The 27,995-nt window shown below is 39.7% G+C and overlaps 1 protein-coding gene across 1 annotated transcript; it reads right to left on the reverse strand.

Annotated features, from left to right (window-relative positions):
* Window positions 1–781: 781 nt before the first annotated feature.
* MTNR1A (melatonin receptor 1A) lies at window positions 782–27,995 on the reverse strand. The gene is made up of 2 exons (XM_044268222.1): window positions 27,770–27,995; window positions 782–1,650 (listed from the first exon to the last, which is right to left on the reverse strand). The coding sequence occupies exons 1-2, from the start codon at window positions 27,993–27,995 to the stop codon at window positions 782–784; spliced, it is 1,095 nt and encodes a 364-aa protein (XP_044124157.1).

Genomic DNA, 27,995 nt, shown 5'->3' on the forward strand with positions numbered 1-27,995 from the left:
ATCAATTCAAAACAGTTTGTCAGTAACATGAATAATAATGATCTTCAGTGATAAAATAATAAAGCCAATGTCTAATAAAGTCAAGTAGAGTTTTATGTTTCGCTATTGTTTTCAAATACTATGGTTATTGACATCCAAACAAGAGTTCTGTCATTTACTTAGCTTTTTATCTAGTTGAATGTGCAACTTTTAGTATTAGTAGAAAGAGACTACATCCATGATCCTGACTGTAGTTACCCAATGCTACCAACTCCCAACTGAAAACTTTGTTGTGGTTGTTGCTATTATGTCAAGGTGTTCCCTGATTTATTTTCAGTCTTTCACTGTGTAATGAATCAATCATCCTACTTTTCTCTTTTTGTCCCATTTGCTTGTTTATAACTATGATACATCATTTGTTTTCCAATGAGAAATCCTCAAAAAGTGGAGGAAAAAGCAATTCCTTTGTGATATTCATTTATAATAAAAGTCCGCACACTCTTTCTCTACTTGAATACATTTAGCAGTTTTAATTAAAATTACTGCCCCACCCTTGTCCCTGAACCACGTTCTCGAATGAACTTGTAGCTCTCTGTACGTTCTGAATTTCTTTTCATAAGCAGAATTAGAGACTTATTCAAAAGGCTGATAGGATATGAGCTCATAAACTAGAGGCAACCTCTTAGAAGTGTGTGTTTTCTCAACTATGCTGTGTTTCTAGGCATCTGTCAAGAAGGAAGCAAACATGAAAATGAGTAAGACCTTGGGCAGTGTGTACATCTTGCCAGCGGAGCTTTGTCTTTTAAACAGAGTCCACTTTTATTGGGTTATTTTTGGTCATTAATGGAGAGGGTTTGCACTTAACCCTATGTGCTGCATCATTTGAAATATCCACAAAGAATATTCTGGCTGAACACAGTGAGACTATAATCCTTCTGTATTCCTTTCTGAAATTTTGGTTCAGTAGCCCATATATGATTGCATTGAGGCAGCTGTTGAAATATGCCATGTAGTAACTGGCCACAAAGAGCCACTCTGGTATCCGGGGCCCCATGCTGGCAGGGTCTGAAGCCACAGCAAGACCAATAAAGTTGAGAGGAGCCCAGCAAATGGCAAAAAGGACAAAAACCACAAACATGGTGACAAAATTCCTGAAGTCCTGTGGTTTCATTTTGGGTTTATTGTTGGGTTTCACCCTCTGTCTGACCTGAAGAACCAGGATCCATATTCTTAGGTAACAGAAGATGACTATCGTCATGGGAACGATGAAATGGAAAACCACCACAGCTATGGTGTATGCTGAACTGATAGACTGTGCAAAGGTGCAGGAGTAGACCCTTGGGTCGTACTGCAGGGTTCCGGTACGCAAGTTGGGCATGACCGCCACGAGCGTCAGCGTCCATATCAGGAACACGTAGCAGAGGGAATTCTTGTTACTGTACAGCTTGTCGTACTTGAGACTGTGGCAGATGTAGCAATAACGGTTAACGGCAATTCCAGTGATATTGAAGACGGAGCCAATGACACTGAGGCCCATCAGGAAACCACTGATTTGGCAGTGCAGGTAGCCCAGGTTCCATCCGTTGTTAAATATAGATGTCAGCACCAAGGGGTAGGGGTAAACAGCCACCACCAGGTCTGCAACTGCAAGGCTCACCACAAATATATTTCCTAAAAGAGAAAGGTTTAGAAAGTACAGGTTACCCCCAGTTTTATATGCATTGCATTGGTTTTCTTTCACAGTTCTTATTTTCTTAAAGAGCTGTTTCTGCAACCCCATTAACCTGGCATCACAGTGACTGCCATATTATAACTGAAATGGAGACCATTTTCATCAGGAAGCAAGCCCACTGTTGCCCTTGTCAAGTCAATTCCACTGTTCGCAAATTCCCGCATTCCTAAGACAAGGCGTATTTCATGTTCAAAACTGTTATTTTTCAAACTATTTGGTTGCTGTTCTTGGACAGCAGTGAACCCTTGACCCTTGGTATAATAGTTAAGAAAAAAAGGTTTTTTTCAATCAACTGTCTGGGTTAGAATATTGGCTTCACCCCCTCCTAGCTGTCTAACTGGGGCAAGTTATATTATCTCACCCAATGTCAGTTTCCTCTTCTGTAAGATGGGGATAATGATAGTAGCCTCTTCATAAGGCTATGATGAGGCCAAGTTGAGGCATTCCACATCAAATGCTGAGCAGTATCTGTCATATAAGTGTTCAGTGAATGTTGTTGGTGTTCCATAACACTCTCACCTCAATCTAAAGGAAAAGGTAGAAATACTTCCAGATTTCATAAAGAACCTAAAGTATAAAAATTAAACCCTCAATATTTTCTGTGTTAATATAGTAACTCAACACATTTGAAAGTATAAAAACAAGGAACTCTAGTCAAATTTTGTAAGATCTCTGCAAGTATGTTCTTTGCTTTTGCAGCTCATTTGCCTTTGTTTCTTACTATTCCTTCTGCCTTCAATGGCTCTTCTAATTTTTAAAATGCTACCCATTTTCCCAAATCCATCTTAAATGGAAATGCTCCAAGCCTTTACTTATTTGCCCAACTACAGGAAGACCTTCCTCCTTCGTAGACTTTTAAATCACTTTATTTTATCACATTTAGTTGAGATTAAGTTGTAATAAATTACATTCAATAAAACCTTATTAACTGCATTTAATAGGTACTGGCTAAACAGGAAGGAACAGCCAGGGATCCTATGATCCTCAAACTTAGAAAAACAAAATTAAAAGAGAGAGAAAGAAGTGTAAGAGTATGTGTAGAAAAAGAGGCAGCAAGTAATGGAGTGAGCTAGGAAGAAGCAGGGAAGAACATTCCAGGTCGAGTAACTATATATTTTGCCTTTTATTATATTTATTTGTAAAGTTAGCTTTCCTTTATTGCTATACAGTAGTGCCCTGAGTGTTTCCTCCTTATAATAGGATCTTGAATAGTAGTTCCTAGTCGAGATTTTTGCTCAACTGCTTGATGACAGATACTAAAATGTCATCTCCCAATATCTGAAATAAAACAACCTTTGTATTTGAGGTTCCTATTTAATTAATTTTATTCCTATCCCTCCAAAAATTGCAAAGAAGTGAAGTTAAAGAACTGTTGTGGCTAAAAAAAGGGAAGGTTTTGTCATAGAAGTAGGAATTTCAGATAAATTGCTGCAAAAACAATTTCTTTGAAAACTGGTTACATGAGGCCAAATTAAAGCTATAAAAACAAATTTATTTTTCCCCAAAGAACAATTTCAATCACCAGTGAAATATTTGAATTCCAAAGCGGGCTTGTTTTAATGAATTTTTAACTCAAAATGCATAATACTTTAAAAACATGTATAATATATGAAATTCAGCTACAAATTACCATCAGAGCAGCCCATTTTTACCCACAACATCACGATGACAAACTGACATAAATAGAGTTATTTTTAAAGAGCTTAAGTATAAGGTAATAAACAATGTCGTAGACTTCTTTCATAGCTTTACTCCTCTGCTCCATTTAGTTTAGAGCAATTATGCTTCTTTTTGTTCACGTCATTACATTAATTAAATCATTAGTTTAGTTTTCTTTGAACTAATCCCCTTTCACAAGTGTCTGGAGAAAGAAAAATTAAGCCATAGACTGTCCGCAGATGTGGCTATCAGGTAGCTCAACTGGAAGCTTTGTCATATCTGCTAGGGGTGTGTGTGTGTGTGTGTGTGTGAGAGAGATAGAGAGAGAGATGGGGAGGAAAAGGAGTGATAACAGTAATTAAATAACTTCATCCTGATTGTACACATTATAAGATCATCTCTTCCATCTCAGCTCTACGTACCTCCAGAGAGACAGTGATCTATCCTTTTTAAGACACCCGACACTCCCTACAACCAGCACAGCAATGCATTCTGAAACTCAGAATAATTCCTGTTAATGGCTAGCAAATTGCTTTTCTGTTGGATTCACTTCCACCCCTTACTGCAGAGCAATTATGGACTCCTAGGATGTTAAGATTGAGAGAAATATTAAGAATATGAGTGATCACACAGGGTAATTCCCACTTTTTAGACGTGAGGAAAACAGAAATAACAGAGTTCACTTGGATGAAGTCATACAATTAATGCCAAGACAGCACCAGTGCTGTTTCTTTGTTATCGTAGTGAAGGGATAGGAGCACACAGCTCTTGGAATGGGCACTGAGTGTGAAGATACTTGTGTCCCTACAAATACTCACCAAAAAACAATCTCAGCAGAAGAGGGTTTGTTTTCATTTTGTTTTGTTAGCAGAAGGGGTTCTTAATGACACAGCCTGTGGACATTAATCTTTCCTTGGCCATCACTGTCCCATCCCTGACCAGTAAGCTCAAAAAGTTATCATGCACCAGAAATAGAAGTTACAAATAGGCCCAGCCACATATGAAAATGATCTGGTTATAGCCACTGCTGTCCTGCTGAATCCCCAAACTGTCAAGAACAGAGACCGACACTGATATGCTGCCATTCCCCGGAAATATCAGCCAGATGATGGTGGTAGATTGACCGCATTGGACCACTTCTCTCATCAAAGGGGGAGTACTTTGTTCTCAGTGGAATAGAAGCATATTCTGGGTATGGATTTGCCTTTCCTACACTTAGTTATTCACCAATCAGATATCCATAGAATCCCAAGGTGACTTTGTCTTTGTTTATGATAAAAACATTGCTTCTGACTGAGTAATTGAATTTGTAGCAAAGGAAGCAAGGCATTGTGGTAGAATGGCTTATGAAGGTTTAGTTTCAGTATCAGCTGAATGAGCATAGGGTAATGTCACCCAGGGTGTAGTATGTGTTATAAATCAAGGACTGGATTCATAGATCAGATAATCAAGTGTGGAAATGGTCATTTTTCCTCTCAGAATTATCCTAGTGACATTCTAGCAAAGCATTTGCTTCCTGTCTCCACAACAAGTTCTGTCGTTCTCAAGTCTTGGTTTCCAAGAGAAGACTGTTTTTTACCAAGAGATATAATTGTGGTTTCCTTAAACTGGAAGTTGAGACTGCCACCTGGCTACTTTGGACTTCTCATTCCAGGAAATCCATAGACTATGGGGTCACTGTCCCAAGTGAGGTGACTAATGCTGATTATCAAGGAAAAATTGGGTTGTGACTACACAGTAGGAGCAAGGATGGATGTGTTTGCTATGCAGGAGCTCCCTCCCCTGGAGTGCCTTGGTACCACCATGCCCTGTGATAAAACCCAATGGAAGGGGCGCCTGGGTGGCTCAGTGGGTTAAGCCTCTCCCTTAGGCCCAATCATGATCTCAGGGTCCTGGGATCAAGCCCCACATCAGGCTCTTGGCTCAGGGGGGAGCCTGCTTCCTCCTCTCTCTCTCTGCCTGCCTCTCTGCCTACTTGTGATTGCTCTCTCTCTCTGTCAAATGAATAAATTTAAAAAATCTTAAAAAAAAAAAATGGAAAATGAAGCATCCCAATTCAGGCAGAAATGCCAATGTGCTGGAGCCTTAGGAAGGAAGGTTTGAGTCACCTGGACAGGCAAGAAATCTATCTCCCCATCTAACATTATACAAAATTTGGGCCTTAAGTTTGTCTTCATCAACATGTTTCTGTGGCTCTAGCTATCTTGTTCCTAATTTGGTAACAGTCGAATCTGTGTGATGATTTCACCTGAGGAGAATTCATTTCCTTGTGTGGATTCCCCTCAGAACTCTGGCTGGGGGTGCCCATTACCATGGCAAGCTGGTCTCTGGGTTATTTCTCACATCCTGTCTGTGTAGGCCTTTGAGTAGATGCTACCAATACCTTTTCCAAGTGCCCTCTGCCAGGCTGGTGCACTTACTCCTGAATTTTGATGAGTGTTGGGTGCTTCCTTTTATTCACAGCTGCCTCCTCCAGGGAATTGCCCTCGGTTGAGTAGACAATGAGTGAAGAGTTGACAGTGGAGTATAAAAGCCCAGCCCCTTTGCCTTCAGCAGTTGCAACTTTTTGGTTGGATTTATACCTAGAGTCCCCGGCTTGTTGGATCTGGCCAAGTCTAGGCTTCACCTGAGAGCCCATCCTTGCTTGACGCTTCCTCTACCCTAGGCAGCTTCTCTTGTTCACTATAGGTTCCTCCTGAGAGCAATCCCTCAATAAAGCATGAGTAGCAAACCTGCCAGCTCCCTTTTGGGTTCTGTTTGTAGGCAACCTCACGTGGACCTTCAGCTCTGTGATGGGGCTAGGTGGTTTTCTAAAGTCTGCCACTTCTTAGGGAAAAAAAAAAAAAAAAAAGAAAAAATTACTTACTATGCTATCTGACAGAAAAAAACAAACTAGCTATGTTGGATTCAAATTCCAGACTTAAATCCTTTTTGGTCTTGCTCTTTATTCTTTTCATCCTTGCTATGTGTATGTATGCTTCCAACATCAAAACAACATGAGACTCTGTGCATGTGCACAGAAGTCTATCTCCCTCTCAGACCTCTTGAGGCCCAGGACTCTGAAAGCACAGGACCTGGCACATAGCAGGTGCTCAGGAACAGTTTGCTGAATGAACTAATGTACCCGTAAGTCTCTATACTCCACTCATGCAAAGGTGGAAGTTAGTTGCTTTTTTGTTCTTATTTGCCAGGATGTTAGTTGGAGAGGCAAAGTTACAGGCAATGTCTTACACTCTTAAATTTTAAAGGACTATATTTGAGAAACTTGTCTTTGCAGATTGTTAGTGGCAATGCGGACCTTAAGTTTAGAAACAAACATATCTGCATTCAGATCCTGGCTCTGACACCTGTTAAATGACCTTGGGTAAGTCATAGCTCCCCAGAGCCTTCGTCTCTTAATATGTAATAAATCAAGATAATAAGGACCATGGTGAGAATTTGAGAGAGTGCATGGAACACCTCTGGCTCTGGATAAATACTCACTCCTCTTCTGCCGTGATGGAAAGCGCATGTCAGGTTTCACAGAAGGCTCCTCCCCTGGTCAGATAGCCCTTGCTGAGGCAACAGGTCTGCAGGCAAGGACTCCTCCCCTAATCCTTGTCATCTTGCAGAGCTCTCCTTTGGCAAATAAGCCTCCTTCTATCCTCCTGTCCTTCTGGCTATCAGCCCTTTCCTCTCCCTTCAAACAATCAGACAAGGCTGTGCCTCTGTTTCCGTCCCACCTATTTTAAATTCACCTTCCTGTAACATCTGGGTTCTACCAAAACCACATTTCTGAAATTTCTGTCTGGTCATCGGTGGCATTCTTGCTGAGCCTTCTCTCAGTCTTCATCCTCCTTAAAGTCCTGAAACAAAATATCCTGTTCATGTAACACCTGTCCACATACTCCCACCTTGTGTGAATAGTGGAAGATACTATCCTGTGGTACCTGATCACATCTAGGAACCTCGCTCTGTTGCCTCCTTCAACCCACCGGCTTCCTTAGCTCTTTGGTCTCTTTGTCTCACTTTGTCTTCCCTGTCCTACTCCTTAACTTGGCTTGGCGGTGACTCCCTAATACTGTAAACATAGTTGACTGATGTGTTGTCTTGACTGTTCTGGTACTGTAGCATGTATGCAATTAAAGAGGCTAAGAAAACTTTATAAGAAACTAACACATAACCCTCTTGCTCTAGTCCAGTTCTCAATCAATTTTTAAAAGTGTGAAATCTTGCCAGGAATTCTCCTCATTTTCTAGATCTGGTTACTCTTTTCTCATAAGGGTGGTTTAGGGAGATGCCTGTAATATGTAACCATCCACATTACAGCCAGATTGATTCAGCCTTTCATCTGTAAGCTAAACACAAACTACTGATGTCATAGGGAGTTTGGGAAGATGGCAGAGTAGGAGGACCCTGAGCTCACCCTGCACCATGTTTGCAACTAGATACCATCCACATCCAAGTCAGTAAACCAGAGAGCGACCTCAAGACTGGCAGCACAAACTCCACAGCTAAATATGGAGAAGCTGCATCTGAAAGGTGATAAAGGTCAGAAAGGCAGAGAGAGGCTACCTGCAGGAGGGAAGGAGCTGCACATATGCAGAGGGCAGAGAAATGGGCCCTTGTGGCAGGGAGCTCACACGGGGAAACCTAATCTCCCTTTTGGTTTTAAAACCACAGGGGTTGAAAATCATTTGAGTTTGTAAAACCAGCTAGACTTGCAGCCTGGGGCTTAAAAGTCACCTGACTCAGCACTGGGTGAGCCGGGAGGGCAAGTAATAACCAGGTGGCTGCCCTTAAAGAGACAGCAGCCCATATGGAGAAGCAAAGTAACAACAGCAGTTTATACAACACTGGAGGCAAACGGGAGACAGCTCTGTTCATAATGATTTTGGAGCATGTTGGGGGATGTCTTTGAAAACAAAGAAGCCGTAAGTGCCATTTTCCTCCCTTGCCCCCCAGCATAAACACAGAGTCTCTATCCTGAAAAGTTATCATTCAGAATAGTTCAGAATGTTCCCCAGACAAACAAAAGCTCAAGACCACTGAACCAGTCCTGCATGAAGTATTAAAGGGGACTCTTTCTTTTCTTTTTTTTTCTTTCTTTTCAGCGTAACAGTATTCATTGTTTTTGCACCACACCCAGTGCTCCATGCAATACGTGCCCTCTCTTAATACCCACCATCTTGTTCCCCCAACCTTCCACCCCCCCGCCCCTTCAAGACCCTCAGGTTGTTTTTCAGAGTCCATAGCCTCTCATGGTTCACCTCCCCTTCCAATTTCCCCCAACTCCCTTCTCCCCTCTAACTCCCCATGTCCTCCATGCTATTTGTTATGCTCCACAAATAAATGAAACCATATGATAATTGACTCTCTCTGCTTGATTTATTTCACTCAGCATAATCTCTTCCAGTCCCATCCATGTTGCTACAAAAGTTGGGTATTCATCCTTTCTGATGGAGACATAATACTCCATAGTGTATATGGACCACATCTTCCTTATCCATTCATCCATTAAGGGGCATCTTGGTTCTTTCCACAGTTCAGCAACCGTGGCCATTGCTGCTATAAACATTGGGGTACAGATGGCCCTTCTTTTCACTCCATCTGTATCTTTGGGGTAAATACCCAGTAGTGCAGTGGCAGGCTCATAGGGAAGCTCTCTTTTTAACTTCTTAAGGAATCTCCACACTGTTCTCCAAAGTGGCTGCACCAAAAGGGAACTCTTTCAATGGAAAGGAGAGACCCAAAGTAATAATGTAAAGGTAGGAAACATAAAAGCAGTAAAAAAGAATATTTCTGTAAAAAATCAGTCAAGAAACAATAATGTATACCTAAAATGTGGGGAGGAGAGGAGAAACAAATAAGTTCAAACTTAAATGACCATCAACTTAATATGGATTGCTATATGTGGAAGAGGTTATATACAAACCTAATGGTAACCATATATCAAAAACCACTAATAAATATGCAATGAATAGAAGTAATCCAAATGTATCATTGAAGAAAATCAGCAAAACATTAAAGAGAGGAAGACAAGAAAGAATCAGAGAAAATCTTCAGAAACAACCCCCAAACAAGTAATAACATGGCAATAAATACATATCTACCAATGATTACTTTGCATGTAAATGGACTAAACACTCCTGTTGAAGGAGAGTGACAGAGTCACAGAATGGATAAAAAGAAAAATAATAACCATCTACATGCTATCTATAAAAGACTAATATAGACCTAAAGACACCTGCAGATTGAAAGTGAGGGGATAGAGAAACATCTATCAAGCAAATGGAGACCAAAAGAAAGCCAGAGTAACAATACTTATATTGGACAAAATAGACTTTAAAACATAGACTGTAAGAAGAGAAAAAGAAGGAAACTATATAATAATAAAGAGGATAGACCACCAAGAAATGATAATTGTAAACATTTATGCACCCAACATAGAAGCACTAAAACAGTTAATGACAGACATCTAGGAATTAATCAATAATAATACAATCATAGGGGACTTTAACACCCTGTTTACATCAATGGACAGATCATCTAAACAGAATCAACAAGGAAATGATGGCTTTGGAACAGATACGGATTTAACAGTTATATTCAGAACATTCATCCTAAAACAGCAGAATACACATTCTTTTCAAGTACGCATGAAACATTATCCAGAATGGATCACATTATTAGACCACAAAAGTAGCCTCACCAAATTCAAGAAGATCCAAGTCATACCATGCATCTTTTCTGAATGACCACAATGCAATGGAACTAGAAGTCAACCACCAGAAAAAATCTAGATAGACCACAAATGCATAGAGGTTAAATAACATGCTACTAAACAATGAATGGGTAACCTGGAAATAAAGGAAGAAATAAGAAAATACATGGAAATAAATGAAAATGAAAACACAATGATCCAAAATCTCTGGGATGGAGCATATGTAGTTCTATGAGGGAGGCTGATAGCAATACAAGTCCAGCACAAGAAGCAAGAAAAATTACCAATAAACAACCTAAAGGAGCTAGAAAAGAACAAACAAAACCTAAAGCCAGCAGAAGGAATGAAATAATAAAAATTAGAGCAGAAATCAAAGAAAACCACAGAGAAGATGAAACTAATAGATGATTCTTTGAGAAATCAATAAAATTGATGATGTACCTTTAGCAAGACTTACCAAGAAAAACAGAGAGAGGATTCACAGAAATAAAATCACAAATGAGAGAAGAGAAATAACAACCAACATGACAGAAATACAATCAGAAGAATTATGAAAAACTATATGCTAACAAATTGGACAAACTGCAAGAAATGGATAAATTCCTAGAAACACTGGAACTCCCAACACTGAAACAGGAGGAAATAGAAAATTTAAACAGACTGATAACCAGCAAAGAAATTGAGTCAGTAATCAAAAAACTCCCCCAAAAAACAGAAGTCCAGGACCAGATGGCTTCATAGGCACATTCTACCAAACATTTAAAGAACAGTTCATACCTATTCCTATTCTAGTCCAAAAAAACAGAAAAGGAAGGAAAACTTCCAACTTCTTTCTATGGGACCAGCATTGCTTTGATACCAAAACCAGATAAAGACACTACTAAAAAAGAGAACTATAGGTCAGTATCCATAATGAACATAGGTGTAAAAATTCTCCATAAAATACTAGTAAACTGAATTCAGTAGTACATTTTAAAAAATCATCCACCACAATGAAGTGGAATTTTTTCTTGGATTGCAAGGTGGTTCAACATTCACAAGTCAAACAACGTGATACATCCCATCAACAGGTTAAAGGATAAGAACCATACGAGCATTTCATTAGATGCAGAAAAATCATGTGAGAAAGTTCAACATCAATTCATGATTTTAAAAAACCCTCAATGAAATAGGTTTAGAGAATACACTACAAGATGATAAAGTCCATCTATGAAAAACCCACAGTTAACATCATCCTTAATGGGGAAAAAGTGAGAGCTTTCCCCCTAAAGTCAGGAACAAGACAAGGATGGCCACTCTTACTTTTGTTCAACATGGTACCAGAAGTCCTAGCCACAGAAATCAGACAACAAAAAGAAATAAAAGGAATCCAGATTGGTAAAGAAGAAGTAAAACATTCACCATTTCCAGATGGCATGATGCTCTGCTTTAGAAATAAAAATATATTCACCCATCTTAATTCTACCCAAATACTAAATAACAAAGAATAGACTTTCCCAGAACGTTGTATTTAAAGCACAATGAACTTTAAGTTTAGCAGTCCTGTAATCCTTACAGTATTAGTAGTGTCCTAAATTAAAAAGTGAGGAAATTAAGCAAGTAATTTGCCCAAGGTCACACCCATTAGATGACAGAGCCAGAATTTTATACCAAGTCCATTGGTCCCAGAACCCACATTATTCAAAGGGAACATATTGCCCCCAAAACTTGAGTCTATAATAGAGCTAATTTTCTACAGATGGGAATGTTTTATTTATGAAGTGTTATATATAAAATAACTTTGTATATGTATTATATTTATATGTATTGTATTTTATAACCAATATAAAACATAACCTGTTTTGTAAATAGGCTTTTAAAAAAACACTTACATGGTAAGGGGCACCTGTGGGGCTCAGTCGTTTAAGCAACCAACTCCGGATTTTGGCTCAGGTCATGATCTCAGGGTTGTGAGATCAAGCCCTGTGTCGGGCTCCACTCTCAGAGGGGAGTCTGCTTAAATTTCTCTCTCCCTCTGCCCCCGCCCCCCAAAATAAATAAATAAAATTTAAAAAAAACCACAAAAACAGTTTGTGTTGTAAAAGAATATAATACCTATACACATGGCCCAAAAATGAAAATAGCTCAAGGTATTCCAAACACAAATCTAGGAAATAATTAAAGGTAAACTAATAGGATGAATTAAATAACAAAGGTATACATGAAATTTAAATTATTTTTTAAAGATTTTCTTTATTTATTTGACAGAGAGAAAGATCACAAGTAGGCAGAGAGGCAGGTGGGAGGGTGGGGAGAAAGCAGACTCCCTGCTGAGCAGAGAGCTGGATGCAGGACTCGATCCCAGGACCCTGAGATCATGACCTGAGCTGAAGGCAGAGACTTAACCCACTGAACCACCCAGGCGCCCCTTAAAATTATTTTTTAATTGGAAAATAAAACTCTTAAAAGTAAAAACTAAAATTTAAGCCAAATCTTAAAATAAGAATGAATTAGCTGGAATAGTGTTTGTCTTGCCACAGAACTCTGTCTCAGGCTCCAAAATCATACTAGACCTGGCACAGAGGATATAGCCAACAGACATTTAAAAAAAAAAAAAAAAGAAAGGAATTAATGCATGAAGGATAAAAGCACATTATCCTTTTCAAGATCACATAAGAAAAGAGTTTTATATTTTGAAGTGTGTTAAGAAAATTATAAAAGATATTTATCATCTTCCATTTAATAACTATGTGAGAAAATTTTTAAAATTGAAGTTAGCAGGCTGGTTGTCAAACTTCCAAGTGGTATTTTTCCAGGCTGTATTACTTCCTTCATAAGATACAAAGCCAATGTATTATTTGCCAATAGCTATGCTTTGTCTCCATTATTGACAATTTTTTGAAGTTCTCTCCTTAATTCTGCCCCATGTGTGAAGTAACTTTCATATTTTCCTATTTTTTTAACCTATTCTTTAACCTGATGTTAATACTAACATTTTATTTATGTATTTTTATTTTTTAAAAGATTTTATTTATTTATTTAACACACAGAGAAGGATCACAAGTAGTCAGAGAGGAAGGCACTGGGTTGGGGGGGAGCAGGTTCCCTGCTGAGCAGAGAGCCTGATGCGGGACTCGATTCCAGGACCCAGAGATCATGACCTGAGCCAAAGGCAGCGGTTTAACCCACTGAGCCATCCAGGCGCCTCTATTCATATATTTAAATTTGAATTTTAGCTACAGTACAAATAACTTATTTTAAAATTATGTTATGTTAGTCACCATAGTTTTTGATGTAGTATTCCAAGATTCATTGTTTGCATATAACACCCAGTGCTCCATGCAATATGTGCCCTCCTTAATACCCATCACTGGGCTAACCAATCTCCCCCACCCCTCTCCCTTCTAAAACCCTCAGTTTGTTTCCCGGAGTCCATAGCCTCTCATGGTTCATCTCCTCCTCTGATTTCTCCCCCTTCATTTTTCTCTTCATTCTCTTAATGTCCTCCACACTATTCCTTCTGTTCCATTAGTAAGTGAAACCATATGATAATTGACTTTTTCTGCTTGACTTATTTCACTCAGTATAATCTCCTCCAGTTCCATCCCTGTTGATACAAATGCTGGGTATTCATCCTTTCTGATGACTGAGTAATATTCCATTGTATATATGGACCACATCTTCTTTATCCATTCATCTGTTGAAGGGTATCTCTGTTCTTTCCACAGTATGGCTATTGTGGACATTGCTGCCATGAACCTTGGGGTGAATTTAGCCCTTCTTTTCACTACTCTATATCTTTGGGGTAATACCCAGTAGTGCAATTGCAGGGTCATGGGGTAGCTCTCTTTTTAACTTCTTAAGGAATCTCCATACTGTTTTCCAAAGTGGCTGCACAAACTTGCATTCCCACCAACAGTGTAAAAGGGTTCCCCTTTCTCCACATCCTCTCCAAATTTGTTGTTTCTAGCCTTGTCCATTTTTGCCATTCTAACTGGTATAAAGTGGTATGTATCTCAGCGTGGTTTAGATTTGAATGTCCCTGATGGCTAATGAGGATGAACATTTTTCCATGTGTCTGTTAGCCATTTGTATGTCTTCTTTGGAGAAGTGTCTTCACTTCTTCTGCCCATTTTTTGGCTTGATTATTTGTTTTTTTTTGGTTGTTGAGGTTAAGAAGTTCTTTATAGATCTTGGATATCAGCCCTTTGTCTGTAGCATCATTTGCAAATATCTTCTCCCATTCCGTGGGTTGCCTCTTTGTTTTGTTAACTATTTCCTTTGTTGTGCAGGAACTTTTAAAATTATTTAAAATTTTTTCATTTTCAATTGAAGTATAGTTGGCATACAGTTTTAGTTTCAGGTGCACAATATAGTGATTCAGCTTTCACATACATCACAAAACACTCACCAGGGTAAGTGTAGTTACCATCTGTCAGGCAGTGTCTTTTAAAATAACTGATGAGTACTTCATCTACCAACCAAGTTTTCAAATATATCTTGAAAAATTTTTCTGCTAAACAAGCATGTTTCTTGGGGCACCTGGGTGGCTCAGTGGGTTAAGCCACTGCCTTCGGCTCAGGTCATGATCTCAGGGTCCTGGGATCGAGCCCCGCATCGGGCTCTCTGCTTGGCAGGGAGCCTGCTTCCCTTCCTCTCTCTCTGCCTGCCTCTCTGCCTACTTGTGATCTCTCTCTGTCAAATAAATAAATAAAATCTTTAAAAAAAAATAAGCATGTTTCTAGTCTTAAACCTTTACAAATGCCTTAAATACAAAAGTCTTAAACAAATGCCATGTCTTATTTTTATTTGAAAAGAGAAGAATTTTAAGTGCCGTGATTGAAAGTAATCTCTTTGAAACTAGGATCCATGTTTTACACAAGCTTAGTATGTTGTCTTGTATTTTGACAAACCAACAATAATTTGCTGACAATTTATATTCCATCTTATACTGTAAGTATACAATAAATATTTATTTAAATAAATATTCAATCCAGTAAGCTCCAAAAGCACTCCAAGATCAGAGCAGGTAAGCGTCCTTTTAAGCCAGAAGCTCCACAACTCAAATTCAACCTAGGTAACCTGAAAAAATATTCAGCATGAAGATTTATTTGTTTTTCTTTTTCTTTTCACTTTTTCTGAGACTGCCTTCAATGTGATTGCCAAAGCGGATAGCTCTGTAGAAGAATAAATCCTAGAGCACCTCAACCAGGAAATCCAGAATTTTATTCCCCAATTGTAGCATCATTGAATTTCACTGAAATTTCTTGAGATGTCAATAGAGCTGTCACATGTCAGATCAACTTGGTTAGGCAACCTGTTTGAAAGGTGAGGAACTCAGGATGCTGATTAAGGAAGTATCTTTAGACTCCTTAGGAGAGTGTAAAGTGGATGATAGCAGAATGGATGATACTGGTGGTACCATTTCTGAGCATGAACAACTGCCTCCTGAAAAGCAATTAATTGGGGCACCTGGATGGCTGAGTCAGTTGAGAGTTGGACTCTTGATTTTGGTTCAGGTCATGACCTCAGGGTCCTGGGATCGAGCCCCGTGTCAGGCTCTACACTCAGTGGGGAGTCTACTTGAGATTCTCTCTCCCCTCGCCCCTGTCCTTGCCTGCTCACACATGCTCTTTCCTTCCCTTTCTCTAAATAAATAAATCTTAAAAAAAAAAAATCAGTTAATTGCCTCTGGTAGCTTAGAAAATCCTGAGAGTGTATGTATTTCATTTTTAGAAAATAGGGCATTTCTGCAAGCTAGGCAACTTAAAACTCCTTAGGAAAAGGAAGGAAAGTCAAGCTACCTTATAAAGACCTTAGTATTCACCTCAAATATTCCAATTATCCTTTTTTTTAAGGCTGCTAATAAAGAATGAGCAGAGCAAGGTCCAGAGACTATAGATATTTTTCAAAAGAGGTATTTTTTTCAATGGAAAGTGTAGCTGACACACAATGTTACATTAGTTTCTGGTGTACAATATAGTGATTTGGCAGCTGTGTAAGTGATGCTGTGTTCACACAGAAATGTGTAGCTCCCATTTCTCCCCATACACTGTTACAGGACCATTGACTACACTTCCTATGCTGTACCTTTCATTCCCATAATCTATTCATTCCATAACTGGACTCCTGTACTTCTCACTCCCTGTAGCCATTTTGCCCATCCCTCATCCCCATCCTCTCTGACCAGTTCTCTGTATTTTGGGGTCTTTTCTGTTTTGTTTTGTTTAGATTCCACATACAAGTGAAATCATATGGTATTTGTCTTTAACTTATTTCACTTAGCGTAATACCCCCTAGGTCCACCTGTGTTGTCACAAGTGGCAAGATCTCATTCTTTTTAATGGCTAATATTGCATTGTGTGTGTGTGTGTGTGTGTGTGTGTGTGTGTATCCAGATACACTACATATTCTTTATCCATGCATTTGTCAATGGACACTTAGGTTGTTTTCACATCTCAGCTGTTGTAAATAACGTTGCAGTGAATATAAGGGCATATATCTTTTCAGCTTGGTGTTTTTTGTGGAATCGCTGGATCTTATGGTAGTTCTATTGTAAAGTTTCTGAGGAAACTCCACAGTTTTCGATAGTGGCTTCACCAGTTTACATTCCCACCAACAGTGCACAAGGGTTCCCTTTTCGCCACGTCCTTGCCAATACTTGTTATTTCTTCTTTTTGATAATAGCCATCCTAACAGGTATGAGGTGATAGCTCATTGTGGTTTTGATTTGCATTTTCCTGATGATGAGTGATGAGCGATGTTGAACATCTTTTCATGTGTCTTTTGACCATCTGGATGTCTTCTTTGGAAAAATGTGTGTTCAGTCAGATCTTCTGTCCATTTCTTATTCAGATTGTTTTTTTATGTTGAGTTGTATAAGTTCTTTATATTTTTTGGGTATTAACTCCTTTTCAGATGTATCATCTGCAAATAACTTCTTGCATTTGAGTTTATTTTTGTATATAGTCTAAGAAAGTGGTCCAATTTCATTCTTTCGCATGTAGCTCTCCAGTTTCCTAGCACCATTTATTGAAGAGACTATCTTTTCTCCACTGTATATTCTTGCCTCCATCATCATAAATTAATTGATCATATAAGTGTGGGTTTATTTCTGAGCTCTCTACTCTGTTCCATTGACTTATGTGTCTATACTTTTCAGGTTATTACTGCTATGTATTATATCTTGAAATCTGGGATTGTGATACCTCTAGCTTTGTTCTTCTTTCTCAAGATTGCTTTGGCTTTTGGGACCTTTTGTGGTTCCATACACATTTCAGGATTATTTATTCTTATCTTGTGAAAAATACTATCGTGTGAAAAATACCTTAGCAAATACTATGGTGTTTTGCTAAGGATTGCATTGAATCTGTAGATTACTTTGGGTAGTAAGGACAGCTTAGCAATATGAATCATGAGCATGGAATATCTTTCCATTTGTGTCACCTTCAATTTCTTTAATCAATATTTTACAGTTTTTGAAGTGCATCTCTTCCATCTCAATTAAGTTTTTTCCTAAGTATTTATTCTTTTTGGTGCAATTGTAACTAGACTTGTTTTCAATTAGATATTTTTGGATATTTTCAAATCAGATATTTTTAAAAACAGAGCCATCCGATGTTAGTAAGAACTAAATGCAGGAGGTTTAATTTAGGACATTTTATCTTTGGTTAACTTTCAGATTTGACAAGAGAAAAGTTATTATGATAAGCTCCATCTTATCTGTAATTAATTTAATGCTAGAAACTGCTACTTTTTTTCCTTTTTCTTTTTTTAAAGATTTTTATTTCTTTATTTGACAGAGACACAGTGAGAGAGGGAACACAAACAGGGAGAATAGGAGAGGAGGAAGCAGGCTTCCCGCAGCAGGGAGCCTGATGCGGGGCTTGATCTCAGGTCCCTGGGATCATGACGCTTAACGACTGAGCCACCCAGGCACCCTGAAAAATTGCTTCTTTCTTATGAGATGAATCCTGGAGGATCCAAAGATCAGATCTAAATTTAATCATGTAGCCCTCCAAATCAGTGATGTATTTAGGAGTCTTAACCCACTGTCATGAGGTTTCCAAGCAATTCTGAGAATTGCTTTGGCAAATTTGGCAAAAATTTAGAGCTCGTTAATAATATACTACACAGACCAGAAAAAAAGGTCATGAAACTTTAAACAGCCGCTAAGAATGCAAGGGGAAAAAGTCAATAAAATGTCTTTAAAAATAAAAAATTGCCTGAATCAATAATTTTGAATCTTAGAAAGAGCTACAGGAGGAAAATGTCAACAGTACTGACAAGAACTCTGTCAGATTGAGGATTATATTAAACATTGATTTTGTTAGCTTGAAATCATTTTCCAAGTCTGTACATACATTCAGTTCATAACTTTTTGAATGTCAACGTACTTGTCTGAGAAATTTCTTGTAGCTTCCAGAGCTGATTCTTTTTATATTAGAGAACAGCTTGGATATTGAAATGATCAGCCTCTCAAAGGTTGGATATTAAAACAGTTTTGAGTCACAGTCCTACTTGCTGTGGAGAGAAAATGTTTGTTATGAAAAGGAAAATTGTGACATCAGAGAATTTGTGTAATTTCCATAATGCCGCAAAAGAAATTTAGATCCTAAATCTTTAGTTTCTGATTGATTTCACTTCTTACTGTTAATATTGTCCATTTACTTAAAAAAATTTAAAAATTACATAAAAGCTACTAATTATAGAATATATTAATAATGGGGCACCTGGGTGGCTCAGTGGGTTAAAGCCTCTGCCTTCAGCTCAGGTCATGATCACAGGGTCCTGGGATCGAGCCTCACATCGGGCTCCCTGCTCAGTGGGGAGCCTGCTTCCCCCTCTCTCTCTGCCTGCCTCTCTGCCTACTTGTGGTCTCTGTCTGTCAAATAAATAAATGAAATATTTAAAAAAAGAATATATTAATAATAACATAATGACATTATTTCTGTGGTATTTTACCACTTCAAAGTGATTGGTTGAAGGACAGGTGGACGGATGGGCACAATCTTAATCTATCCTCCTAGCAACCCTGTGAGACGGGTACTCCACTGGACAGATGGAGAAACTAAGGCTTGGAGAGACTGAGTAACTAGATCCCACACATAGCACAAATAAAAGTATTGCAGACCTGAAAGACTCAGCCTGGGTCCGATTTTAATTTCTGTGCTCCTTGCACTGTCACACTGGGTGGGTCCCTGGAATAAGAAGTACTGATCATTTATCTGTGAATTTGGGGTTTTAGTTTTTTTATATACCTGAGGAGGTTTTTGAAGGACGAAATAAACAAAATGTTGGACAGTGCTTTGAAAACTGAGAATTGCCCTATGTGCATAAATACAAAGCACCAGACATTCCAAACAGGAAGTTATTTTTCTGCTTCATCTACAGAAATCAGATCAAAATAGCTGTCTGTGAAAAGTAAACCACAGACTACAGTTTCACCAATTTCCTACTTTAGTTTTCTCAAGCTCAAGACATGTTTCAGACACAAATCAATAAATTTTTACAATAAAATCATAGGGTTGAAAAACTAAATTCCTTTAATTATTAGGGTTAGGTTGATAAGGATGCTAAAAATACTCATAATTTCAAGTGGAAATGTTCACCAAAAGATGACCAGCTTTTGTAAAATCAGTTATGGATGGACTAGAACAATTAAAAAAAAAAAAAGACAAGTTTTATCAAAAAAAGTTAAAGATTTTCAATCATTACAGCAGAGTGGATCGTTGGGGGGAATATTGTCTGTTTCAATTGCCCATGTCCCAGAAGTTAGACCTTTGTTACAATTCTATTTACCTTATAGCTGATGTCCATGGATATTAAGTGAATCACAGGAAGGCATCACTTTAAGTAAGAAGAGACTATAGGATGCAAAATGAATCTTTATGGAGAAAGATTTCTGAAAAGATAAACTGCCTCAGTAGAATTGTCCAAAATGCATTTTCTTTTTCTTTTGAGACTGGGACAATTGGCGCATATACATATACAGATATTTTGTTTTGTTTTATGTTTTCGGATGTAACGATCCCACAGAACACTGGTTTTAAATCACCAGTAAATCATGTAACTAGCCACCTTTAGGACCTGGATAGAGACATCATGAGTTGATTTTGCAAGAGACATTGTCTGATTCTTTAATTTATAATGTGGTAAAGGGCTTATCTTCCATCCACTTTTGAACACGTACGTGAGAGTGATGTGCTCACTCGTGTGAACCCCCCTGTTCTTTAGATGTGTGTTACCACAAATGGAATGGCCAAGCTGGCAGCCAATTTAGGCTGTTCCTCCTAACAATGTAACCAAAATGTGGTTACATTTTGAAGGGGTCACTGCCGACAGACCTAGAAGAACCTGACCCCAGCAATGCTCCGTGAGGAGGACTGTTCACTCGCACACACCACACGTTAGCTCACCACCCGTGTCCCCAGCACATCCCACCCAAACACACAGGAACATGCCTAAGTCACAGAGGACCAACCCATTGTCTCTGTGTAGTTGGTTACTTCATTCTCTTCCAAGAAGGGAGAAATCTATATGGGAAATTTCTAAAACTTGTGTACATGTCTTAGGAAATAAAACAGGGAAACCAGATGTCATACAGAGGTCTTTTTCTCTAGTAGATATACAACAAGTGACCCAGGTAGTTTAGGACAAGTGAGGCACACTTTCACAAGGACACCGTTTCCTAGCTCTGTGGTGTCCGAAATCACTGCCTATGTCTGTCATTGTACCCACAGTTCTTATACTTCACAGGGAGTTTACCCACCCTGTAAACACAAGGATACCAGAATCAAAAAGGACTCACAGATTTTGTCCAGCCCCATCATTTTACTGATGTGAAAACAGCACAGGGAAATTGGGGGATGATTTAGCTACAATTGTAAATCCGTTCTGTAAAGAAGAACTAGAGTTCAGTTCCTGGATCTATTCTCTTTGCAAGCTCCTCCTGGACGATCTGATACATTTGTCCCCAGCACAGGAGCCCTGGACTGTGTGTGCATACATGTGCTTACATTTGTTTCCACCCCATCTCTGATGACTTGCCCCTGAGCTCAGCTCTATCCCAACATTTCTAAGTTAGGAAAGGAAACTTCCATCTGTCCCTTCCACACCACTCTTCCCCATTCCCACAGGATCCCAAGAAGGTCAGAACTTAGAACTTGCTTTCAGGAACTAGTGAATATCAGACGACCCAGCAGTTCAGAGGACTATTTCAGCCATGTTGTTGGTCTGAATGATTTTGTGGGCCAGCCCTGAAGCCAAGTGTCATATCATATATTCTTTTAAAACATTTATAAGTGAACTTCTAGAATATGTTTGTTAAGTTCAGGACTGTCTTTTTTGCTGATACACAACAGACCCAGGAAACAGATACACATGTGACCTCTACTAAGGGATCAAACCTAATGATGATGATTAAACGGTACTGAAGAATAGGGAGTAAGAAATGATGGGGAAGAAAAAAAGAGAAGGCAAAGGAAGAGAAAGAAAGAGAGCAAAGAAAAATGAAAGCCAGGAGACAGTGAGCAGAATGGCCAAGGGCTCAGTCAAGGTAGCTGGGTCCCCTTCACTGGGACCCGGCCTGGAGCACTGGTGGACTGATGGTGAGGGCGGCCAGGGTCACGGAGAAGGCAGTGAGCCTCAGCCTTCAGTATCTGAGCAAGGACTACAGAGAAAGAGCCAAGTTCAGTACAGACAACCATCTGCTTGTGGAGAGTAAAGGAGGAAAATGGACATTGGTCGTCTTCCGTACTTAGACAAGGCATAAGTTCTAGTTCAAGTGGTGAATAATAATAATAATAATACCATCTATCAACAGCCTCATTTCATTTCTCTGAAGTGATGGTCACATGTATGTACATAAGGAAAAATACATTAAGCAGGGTCTTTGATTTGTGCACTCAATTGCGTGTCTTTTGCCTCGATTTAAAAACGGTCTTTTTTCAGTAGGCATGCACGCCTGAGACTGTAAGCATCTTAACAACAGGCCTGGGGCATCCCAGGTTGAAACTCAGATCTCTGAGCCCTAAGTCCATGTTTCTTTGCAGCTTCTCTGAGTAGTAATGCAGAATGGAGAGAGAGAACACTCAGTGTAGGCCTGAAAGAAACAAGTGCAAGCGGTCTTGCCACCAACGAGTTACACTCAAGCCTGTCGTGCAGAGCTGATGCTCTAGTCCTATAGCCATTCTGGGGAACTTCTTGATTTCAAAATAATAATAAGCTCCTTTAGGTAGGTATCTTCCTAAAATCTTATGACCCTGTGTTTTTAAACAGAACACAGTGGATGTGACTGGACCTTTCCTTGAATACTCAGGATCACGATGAATAAATACATTATTGGACTATATGTTTTCAGGAGCACTTAATGGTGAGCAGTTACTTGCTTTATGACTTGCCTTCCAAAGATTGTGCTTGTTTAGTTTTTCTTTCTTTCTTTTTTTTTTTTTAAAGATCTTATTTATTTATTTGACAGACGGAGATCACAGGTAGGCAGAGAAGCAGGCAGAGGGGGTGGGGAAGCAGGCTCCCTGCTGAGCAGAGGGCCCGATTCGGGGCTCGATCCCAGGACCCTGGGATCATGACCTGAGCTGAAGGCAGAGGCTTCAACCCACTGAGCCACCCAGGCACCCCTGTGCTTGTTTAGTTTTTCAGACTAGCTTTTATTGACTTTATTTCAACCCATGCTGTTTACCGCATGTACTGTTCCTTTAAATGTATCAGTTATCTTCCTAATTTATGAAATAGTCTGGACACTAGCCTCTCTCTGCAGGGTACTCTAAAAACCAATCAGCTCTGGGAGAAAGCCCGTTATTTTTGGTTATTTTTATTTTTATTTATTGGCTATATTCTAGATAGGTTTGATTGCCAAATAATTGAATTTTGAATACACGAGATACGACCATACTCTAGCTTAATTTTTTAAGTAAAAGTTTTAGTTAAGCATGATGTATATAGAGAAAAGTACACAGATCATAAGTTTACAGTTCAGTTGTTTTTAACAGACTTCAACCAAAGAAAAGGTTCTTTGCGAATGTCTGGGTGGCTCCGTCAGTTAAGCATCTGACTCCTGATTTTGGTTCAGGTCATGATCTCAGGTTCCTGGTATTGAGGCTAAGGCCCAGCCTGACTTCAGGCTCCATGCTCAGTGGGGAATCTGCTTGAGATTCTCTCTTTCCCTCTCCCTCCGCCCTCCCCCTACACACACACACACACACACACACATTCTGACTCTCTAAATTAAAGTTGTTTTGGGGACACCTGTATGGCTCAGTCGGTTAAGCATTTGCCTTCAGCTCATGTCACGACCCCAGGGTCCGTGCTCAGCGGGGAGCCTGCTTCTCCCTCTGCCGCCTTCTCCCCCTGCTTGTGTTCTCTCTCTCTCTGATAAATAAATAAAATCTTGAAAAAAATAAAGTTGTTTTTAACATAGCTTTGTTAGATATACCTAGCAAAAAGAGCACATAACATTACCTACTTTGTCATTTTCAAAGTATGTATCGTTTTCCATATGCAAAGTATCCTTTCCATATGTGTGAGGCTAAGAAATAGATATTTTCTGTATTTAACATGTGTAAAATAGAGGTTAGATAACTGATTTCTCAGATCACAGAGAAAGGAATCCTCGTGTGCCAGTGCAGGAATCTGGCCATTACTATTGCAATGAGATTTACTCAGAAGGAGCAAATAAGGTATCATCGATTCTAGTATCAAAATTTGCACAGGAGGGAGCAGACATTCTGCCAGCACCTAAGATCATGGTGAACGTTTGAAGCCTGTGTCTGTTCTGACAGACCAGGGTCCCTGATGTACAGCTGTTAAACATCATGAATTTCTTCTCTGGGAAGTCGAATGTCAACGTGCTCTCTTGGCAGCAGTGTGGGGAGGGAGGGTGGGCATAAGTGACCCTGCCATTACACCAGATAGCCAAAAGAGAGCTCAAAGCTTAAGATGCCTTAGCATTCTTATTTCCTTATCTCATTTCTTCTATTCTCTTCTTTGCATCTTTTATCCTTAATGCCAACACAATAATGTAACTGAAAGGGAGGGATTGAACAATCGTAAGAACTTTGGATAAGCATCCCAAAACTCAGTGAAAATCAGCTCTTTCTCTTCCCTGTTTCAAATTACCATCCATTCTAGAAAGCCTCACATGGTTTGAGCTGGAACAGTGGTACATCTGAATAAAGAGTCCCAATTACATAAATATAAAAGTTCAAAAGCTTCACAAACTAAAACTCACTTCAAGTCTCCCCGTTAGCTACCGAAAGGCGTTTTATAGACTGCCCTGCTGAAAAATTGCTTAGCACCTGAGCAGAATACAAAATACAAAGTTGCATGGAAGGTGCATTTCTTCTAACTCGTTTTCATAAAACAGCAGAAGTAGAATAATTTCGGGCATGTGAATATTTTTTTAGAGGAAAGTTCCTGCAAGCTTCAGACTTGCCAAGTGTTGCACTTGTTTCTACTAACAAAGCAGAATGAGCTCTAGGGGCAAGCTCTGTGAATTTTATGCCCCACTCCACCACTTAAAGGATGCCTTCAGTTCCTCCTTTGTAGAAGAGGCTAACAGTGGCATCTCTCACCACAGGGCTTCCCTGAGAACTCAGTTCACATAGCCTTCAGAACTGTGTCTGGCCCACAGACAACTGCTTTTAGTGCCAGAAGGGAAAGAGACTCTTTTTTGTTTGTTTTCACAAGGGAACAAAGGAATGCAACAGACAGGTCAAAGCAAAAGTCCTATTATCAAACCCTTATCCAAGGAACCAAAATAATCAGTAATGCAACACAGAGATTACAAAGCAGATTAACCTGTCATAATGGAGTCAGCTTCCCCGGACCCCAGAGATAGAAGGGACGGTGGAGACTGGCAAGAAATCAGCCACGATGAGAAAGCAGTCTTCCCCCACAGTTTCTCTCCTGGGATGAGACAGATAATTCTTCTTCTTCTTCTTCTTCTTTTTTTTTTTTTAAGATTTTATTTTTGAGTAGTCTTTACACTCAGCATGGGGCTTGACCCCACAACCCCAAGATCAAGAGTCTCATGTTCCATCAACTGAGCCAGTCACGTGCCCCAGGACAGATAATTCTACCACGCTCCTAGCACTGTATTCTCTCAAACCCTCCTTTATGCCCCCATCCTATTTATTTAAATTAAACCAAAAGCAAAAATGATGCACCCATTTTTCTCATCCTCCTATCCCCCCCCCACCCACCCTCTGGCAACCATCAGTCTATATCTATGAGCTTGTTTATTTATTTGTTTATTTAAGATCTCACATCTAAGAGAGATCATATGGTATTGGTCTTTCTCTGACTTAATCCACTTAGCGTAATACCCTAAAGGTTTATCCATGTTTTCAAAATGGCAAGATTTCATTCATACATACAAATACGTGTATAACTTCATATATGTATTCGTGTGTGTGTGTGTGTGTGTGTGTCTGTGCGCGCACGCACGCAACATTTCCTTTATCCATTCATCTGTTAGACACTTAGGCTATTTCCGTATCTTGGCTACTGTAAATAATGCTACAATGAACATGGGGGTGCAGATACCTCTTTGAGTTGGTGTTCTTGTTCTCTTTTAATAAATACCTAGAAGTGGAGTTGCTGGAATACATGGTAGTCCTGTTTTTAATTTTTTGAGGAACTTCCATACTGTTCCACAGTGGCTGCCCCAGTCTGCATTCCAACAATTTACAACAGTGCACAGGGCTCCCTTTTCTCTCCACATCCTCACCAACACGTTATTACTTCTTTTTGATGATAGCATTCTGGTGGGTGTGAGGTGATATCTTATGGTTTTGATTTTTATTTCGCTGATGATAAGTGAGGTCGAGTATCCTGTTATGTACATGTTGGCTATTCAGATGTCTTCTTTAAAAAAAAAAAAATTGTCTATTCAGGTGCACTGGGTAGCTTAGTTGGTTGAGTAGCCAAATCCTGATTTTGGCTCAGGTCCTGATCTCAGAGTCCTGGGACTGAGCCCCCGAGTCCTCTGCACTTAGACACAGAGTCTGATCAAAGATTCTCTCTCCCTCTCCTGCTGCCCCCCTCCCCCATTCAAGCTCGCTCGCTCACTCTCTCTCTCTAAGACAAAAAAAAATTCTCATTCAGATCTTCTGCCCATTTTTTAATCAGATTTTTTTTCACTACTGAGATGTTTGACTTCTGTATATATTTTAAGTATTAGCCCCTTATCAAATGTGATTTGCAAATATTTCCTCCCATTCAGCAGTTTGCCTTTTCATTTTGTTGATGATGTCCTTTCCTGCGCAGAAACTTTTCACTTTGGTGTGGTTTCCACTTCTTTATTTTTGCTTTTGTTGCTTTGGCTTTTGGTGTCAGATTCAAAAAAGCATCATGTAGACTGTGTCAAGGAGCTCACTGCCTGTGGTTCTTCAAAGAGCCTCTTTTCGAAGGCAGAATTCCTCTAGTTTAAGCCAATCATATATGAAATGAGGTTATTCAATGGACTAACTCAAATTCAGTTCATGGTATCAGGTGATAATCAAGTTACTTCTTAAACTACTCACTGTCCCAAGCATTAAAATGAAAAGGGGTGGGGCGCCTGGGTGGCTCAGTGGGTTAAGCCGCTGCCTTCGGCTCAGGTCATGATCTCAGGGTCCTGGGATCGAGTCCCGCATCGGGCTCTCTGCTCAGCAGGGAGCCTGCTTCCCTCTCTCTCTCTCTGCCTGCCTCTCTGTCTACTTGTGATCTCTCTCTGTCAAATAAATAAATAAAATCTTTAAAAAAAAAAAAATGAAAAGGGGTCCCTCCCTGGAGAGAGCTAAAGAAAATCACAGCATTGATCAACTACTCTATTAGAGCATTTTCCCTTCCCCTCCCCCGCCCACCTCCAAAATGTCAGCTTCTAAATAAAGAAGTAGGCACTTAATCTAAAGATCTGAACATCCAGTGTCCTCTGGAAAATCATCCCTGGTCTTCCACCCAAGAGAAAGCTTCATTTCATTGCTTGGAGGATAAAGCAAGATTAATTAACTCAAACACAAAATTAGCTTGAGTAGCATATTATATGTAAGTATACTCTTTACTGTAACATTTCCTGTTTTAAAATGGAAACTTGTTTAACTTGAAGGAATAGGAATCATGTGTAGGAACCTTGGAAGTCCTTTTAAACTGCGTGCTAAAAACTGAAAACTACTCCGGGACAACAAAACTAAAGAAAAGCTTCTCATTTCACAAGCTTATTATTTTCTCCTATTTTCACAAAGTTGGGGGGAGATTATCTGAAAAAACCAAGCAACTGATAAGTTCATTGATCTGATTCGGCAGGACTTCAGGAGGAACTTTCTGCATCCTGCATCTGATGTGTCTCAATCCAATAAACCTCAAAAACTGATCACTGTGCAGTGGGGCTTTCCCCCAAAGTAAAGAGAACCTGACTTTGGCAAAGTGTTTTACCCCTTAGGGACTTAAGATTTTTTGTTTCATTGTGAGGGGTGGGGAGGAGGGAGAAAATGGAAAAAACAAAACAAAACAAAATTTAAAAAACCCAAAACTTACACAGGCAGGTTAAAGGAAAAGTAAATTGACGGGCTTCTCTCTCCGGTGGGAAAAAAACTCAAGTCACCTTTTTAAGAAAAAGCTAATTGACCGCTAAGGAGGGGGCTGTGAGCAAAGGGGCCAGAAAGGGGAGAGGCGGCCGCCGGGTGGACGTAGGGGGGCTGCCCGGCCCCGGGAGCCCCTACCTGCGTTCCTCAGCTTCTTGTTCCGATACACGGACAGGATGACCAGGAGGTTGCCCAGGACGTCCACCACGATGGTGAAGATGAGGATGAAGGCAAGGGTGCAGGCCACCCAGGAGGGTCGCGGCCCTGCGCCCTCCCCGCCTCCCGGTGCCCGCTGAGAGGCATTGAGCAGCGAGCTGCCATTGCCATTCTGGGTCCCGCCCGGCGCACCCCACAGTCCGGCCAT

The sequence above is a fragment of the Neovison vison genome, chromosome 11 (genome assembly GCF_020171115.1).
Source record: "Neovison vison isolate M4711 chromosome 11, ASM_NN_V1, whole genome shotgun sequence".
Classification (NCBI taxonomy): domain Eukaryota; kingdom Metazoa; phylum Chordata; class Mammalia; order Carnivora; family Mustelidae; genus Neogale; species Neogale vison.